Source organism: Watersipora subatra, chromosome 2 (assembly GCF_963576615.1).
Source record: "Watersipora subatra chromosome 2, tzWatSuba1.1, whole genome shotgun sequence".
Lineage (NCBI taxonomy): Eukaryota > Metazoa > Bryozoa > Gymnolaemata > Cheilostomatida > Watersiporidae > Watersipora > Watersipora subatra.
The window spans coordinates 19,773,419-19,778,881 of NC_088709.1; the positions used below are offsets into that span (position 1 = coordinate 19,773,419).

Here is a 5,463-nt window from a genome sequence, read left to right on the forward strand (position 1 = left end):
TAACATACGAGCCATGTTTGAGATACGAGCACGTGAGTCAGTTGCCAAGTATGCCGGATGTGTGTTATGAGAACAGCATCACTGTATTTTTCAACTGCTCAGGTTATACTGTTGTACCATGTTTTTTGTGTGCGATTTTCAGTGCATAATTATGTGAATTAAAAGTACTTTGCGTTGACCGAAAGTTTGCCAGTAAAATGAAAGATAATGCAAAGAAAAAGCAAATGATAACAATTGATATTAAACGGAAAATTATTGAAAAATATGCAAAATGTGTATGCGTGATGGAGCTAGCTCAGCAGTATGACAGAAATACATCCACAATTATCAAACCGAAGGATTATATTCAGGGCATTTAGTTCGCAAAAGGACTGGCCATAGTTTCTAAACGGCGCAGCGATCTTCACGACCGCTGATGGAGAGACTGCTCAAGCATTGGATAAACAATTGGCCGGTGACAGCGTAACTGAAACGATGTTATATGAAAAGGCCGGTGCTATCTAGCAAAACTATAAAAATAGACAGTCGGACAAGTTGGCTAATGGTCGCGCATTCACCTTTTGTGACGACACCTGCGTTCGTCTTAATCGCAACATGTCGAAATGGCGACAAAGGCAAACGTCTTTAGATAGGATCATCTTAAAACGGCCGGCTAGTCGTGGAAGCGAAACAAAGGAAAAAATAGCTAACCAGCGAGAAACTTCAAACCATGAACGCCGAAGAAATTTTAATTACGTTAAGTTGAAAATGAAAGTTTGCTTTTAGGTTTGCTTCTACATTTGTCTTTTAAGACATTGATAAAATCCAAATTTATCACAGTCAACTGTCGTAATGAAGGATAACTTATATCTCCCTCCCTGGTAAATGCTAGCGTTAGCTGCTATTGTATGTATTTAATTTTAAATTTTAATTAATCACATTTCCTGGCATTATTTTTTAATTGCTGCTTTTTGAAAGCATGTGGTGTGTTAGGACAATAACCAACATGTTCTTTCTGTTACAATATCTTGTTTTGAGTGTTTTATTTGCATTTTTTAGAGTATGGAAACCAATCAATATATATTTAATGGTTTTATATATAAATAAATTGCACCAACATGCGAGTAAATTAACATACGAGCTCAGTCTCGGAACGCATTAAGCTCGTAAGTCGAAGTATGACTACTGTATTAATAAACTAACTGAAATTAGAATGAAAAATATTTTTTTCGTGATAACAAGTTTGCAATATAATTCAATAAATTTCTGGCATAAAGCCTGTTAAGGTCTTCCTACATTTAAGATGTGACGGAACCTTTATGAAAGATAACAGCTCTTAATACGTAGCGATAAATGTATGAGAAGTTGTTTGTCCTTGAATATTAATCGGTTAAAGATTGAGCCCTAACATACCCTGTAGTCAAATTATATTACTAGGCTTAACAGCAGCTATTTTGACACTCATTAGCGAGTGAGTGTAACTTGCGGTACGTTAACTAAATGTGGTACAATGACATTAAATTAGTTTGTATTCAGCTATTCTCGCTCATGTAAGCAACGCTTCTTATGTCCGATAAATAGGACAACCAAAAACAAAACTCACAACACAGACAAAAAGAAGACAATCACAAAAATTACTTCAGCATTAAAATGCGCTCAACAAGCTCTACCCTTTATCATTTTAAGCAAAGGATGTGCTGTGTTATGACCTTTGACCTAAAGAGGCCGTGACACTGTCAATCATCATCTATCGATCTATTTTCTATAACCGCATCTGGTTCAGTAAAAGGTTTAACTATATTATGACACTCATATAATAATAGAATGAACACTGTTGAGGACACATTGGTGCGACACAGACAGGCTTTCTGATGAAGTCACAGTTTTTGTAACCTGTTACTCGTCAATACCAAGTGGTGATTTAATACGGTGGGGGCTTTAGTGATGGTGAAATCACATTGTCAGGGATATACTGTGCACTGGTAGGTTTTCTTATAACAGGTAGAGCAATGGAGTGGAGACATAAAGAATAATCTTACTAGTGATGTAGCTAGAGATATACTCACTCAGCTCTCTCCAGGTGGCACCCTCATGCAGGGCATGTCATTGACATCTATGTCAGGTATGTATTGGTACTTGCGGTGAGCATAGCCTCTGTACTGATTGTTAGCAATGAAGGGTAATTTGATTGGATTCTGGTAGTTTCGTCACCTCCCAATCAGTTGCATTCTCCAGGCTGAATGTCAGCTGGGGTAAGCAAAAGGCTTGATGACAGTTTACAAATATAGCTCCCGGCGTATTGACAGATTTCCACCTTGTTTCTACGTAACATTTAAGACACTCTTTGTTCAGTTTTAACTCACAAGTTCAACAATAATTCTACTGTCCCTTCCGATGCATTCTTCTGACACCTGCTAACACCTGCCGACCCTGTTTTAGACTTGGTGCCTGGAGAAATCAGAGCCGAATTGAAGAATCTCTACTGTGCGTTGAATGAATTGCTCCGACACTTTTGGGCCTGCTTTCCAACACAGACGAAGCAATTGGAGGAGAAGGTAAGATAATGAATTCAAGCCGAATGCTAGCTTCACAGGTTAGAAAACAATACTTGATTTTTAGTTCGACTGGTTTGTAACAACTAACATTTCTACCCATTTGAAATGATGAAATGTCATTTAAAAATTTGGATTACCTTCAACTGAAAAATGAAAAGCAGCAGCATTTTACATCTGCCCAAATGTAGTCCTTTAATCTAGTTATGGAGATGGCTAATGCTTTGGTCAGGTCTGGGTTGACTGTCATTATGTTTTCATTGGACGGATGATGCAGTTTTGGAATTGTCTGCACGTTTACATATCGTACGATGGATGTTTCAATGGATATTTGCATGTTGCGGATAGCCACGGGTGCTTCGTTAGAAAAGAAGGAATTTTATGCCAGAAGTAAAGAGTGGCACACTCCTACTTTATATAGCAGCATGCTTTCGAAATACGAATGACTGATATATGGAAAATGTTAAAAATGGAATAGCTTGCGTAGTAGTTTCTTGGGCATAATTTGCAAATGCCGTTTCTATCTTTCGCGAGCTTAAAACATTCGATAAGAAGCGATCATTAACAAAACTCGCTTGACTCTTTGTTTTGTTGCTCGCAAGTTATTTGATAATTCTACTTACCCTGGCAGCGAATAGTGAGAGTTGCCTTGACTTGTTGATAATTCCACCTACCCTGGCAGCGAACAGTGAGCGTTGCAGTGACTTGTTGATAATTCCACTTACCCTGGCAGCGAATAGTGAGAGTTGCCTTGACTTGTTGATAATTCCACCTACCCTGGCAGTGAACAGTGAGAGTTGCAGTGACTTGTTGATAATTCCACTTACCCTGGCAGCGAACAGTGAGAGTTGCAGTGATTTGTTGATAATTTTACTAACTGTGGCAGCGGACAGTGAGAGTTGCAGTGACTTGTTGATAATTCCACTTACTCTGGCAGCAAATAGTGAGAGTTGCAGTGACTTGTTAATAATTCCACTTACCCTGGCAGCGAACAGTGAGAGTTGCAGTGACTTGTTGATAATTCCACTTACCCTGGCAGCGAACAGTGAGAGTTGCAGTGACTTGTTGATAATTCCACTTACCCTGGCAGCGAACAGTGAGAGTTGCAGTGACTTGTTGATAATTTTACTAACTGTGGCAGCGGACAGTGAGAGTTGCAGTGACTTGTTGATAATTCCACTTACTCTGGCAGCGAATAGTGAGAGTTGCAGTGACTTGTTAATAATTCCACTTACCCTGGCAGCGAACAGTGAGAGTTGCAGTGACTTGTTGATAATTCCACTTACCCTGGCAGCGAACAGTGAGAGTTGCAGTGACTTGTTGATAATTCCACTTACCCTGGCAGCGAACAGTGAGAGTTGCAGTGACTTGTTGATAATTACACTTACTCTGGCAGCGAACAGTGAGAGTTGCAGTGTTATCATGTCCACTATCATTTCCCTTTGAACATTTAGCTGGTGAAGATGGAACAGAACTTGCAGAGATTTACCACCTCCAAGCTTCAGCCATTTAAGGAAAAGATTCACCACTACAGTTTTAGTTTCAATGTGAGTTAAATCCCTGCTTTTTGTTCAGTATTACTCTTGAATAGTTCCGGTAGTATTACTCTTGAGTATTACTATGGTAATATTAGTCAGGTACAGTGTCAGATACTAGGCTAATGTTAGTCAGATACTAGGGTAATGTTAGTCAGATTCAGTGTCAGTTACTTTGGTAATGTTAGTCAGATGCAGTGTCAGATACTATGGTAATGTTAGTCAGATTCAGTGTCAGGTACTATGGTAATGTTAGTCAAATACAGTGTCAGGTACTATGGTAATTTTGTTTAGGTAGTGTCAGGTACTATGGTAATCTTAGTCAGATTCAGTGTCAGGTACTATGGTAATGTTAGTCAAATACAGTGTCAGGTACTATGGTAATTTTGTTTAGGTACAGTGTCAGGTACTATGGTAATTTTGTTTAGGTACAGTGTCAGGTACTATGGTAATGTTAGTCAGATTCAGTGTCAGGTACTATGGTAATGTTAGTCAAATACAGTGTCAGGTACTATGGTAATTTTGTTTAGGTACAGTGTCAGGTACTATGGTAATGTTAGTCAGATTCAGTGTCAGGTACTATGGTAATTTGGTTTAGGTACAGTGTCAGGTACTATGGTAATGTTAGTCAAATACAGTGTCAGGTACTATGGTAATGTTAGTCAGATACAGTGTTAGGTACTATGGTAATGTTAGTCAGCTACAGTGTCAGGTACTATGGTAATGTTGGACAATAACCAGGTACATAATTAGAATCTGTATTGTCATGGCACATAGATTCTAATTATACCAGTGTTAGTGACAGCAGCTGATCAGTGAATATGCATTTCATATTGTTTTAAAAACGACCACATAGAAGTATGTAAAAGACACTGCATAAGAAGTTAAAGTATGAATGCCTTCAGTTATACCTCTATTGCATATTTAATCAGATTAGAACGTGTTCAAGTCCTCCACCTTGTGAGAATATTCACTAACACCTTATTATTGGTAAATGTGAGTTTCTGATCTCCATACATTAAAACTCATGTTCTCTCCGTGAATGTTGTTAAATACAGCACTAAAATTGATTATATTGCTCAGCTTTAGTGTTAAGGATGACAGATACAAATAGTCGGAGAATGGGTAAAGAAATCACAAAAATTAAACTATTCATGACAAGCTAAATTCAGCAAAAGGGATTTTACCTTCAGCTGCCATCGGTAGCTCTATTTAACGGTTTATGTCTGTTATCTTAGCTTCTGGTGTGAGTGACCAATGTATAATTATTTTTATTGTTTTCGTTTTCACCCCAGCATGCACCTTTGTATCCTTCACTTCTGCCCTGAAGCATCTCAAACTTGGCCATTTCCAGATATACTACATGTCATCATCGGCTTGTATTTAATCTATCTTAG

General features: G+C 38.2%; 1 protein-coding gene across 1 annotated transcript in view; it reads left to right on the forward strand.

Moving 5' to 3' along the window:
- Nucleotides 1-5,463, forward strand: part of LOC137388840 (general transcription factor IIH subunit 1-like) — a 39,218-nt gene that overhangs the window by 33,237 nt on the left and 518 nt on the right. The window contains exons 10-12 of the mRNA XM_068075302.1: nucleotides 1,981-2,101; nucleotides 2,419-2,534; nucleotides 3,986-4,078. Of these exons, the coding sequence (XP_067931403.1) occupies nucleotides 1,981-2,101; nucleotides 2,419-2,534; nucleotides 3,986-4,078 (330 nt within the window). The remainder of the gene's footprint in view (nucleotides 1-1,980; nucleotides 2,102-2,418; nucleotides 2,535-3,985; nucleotides 4,079-5,463) is intronic.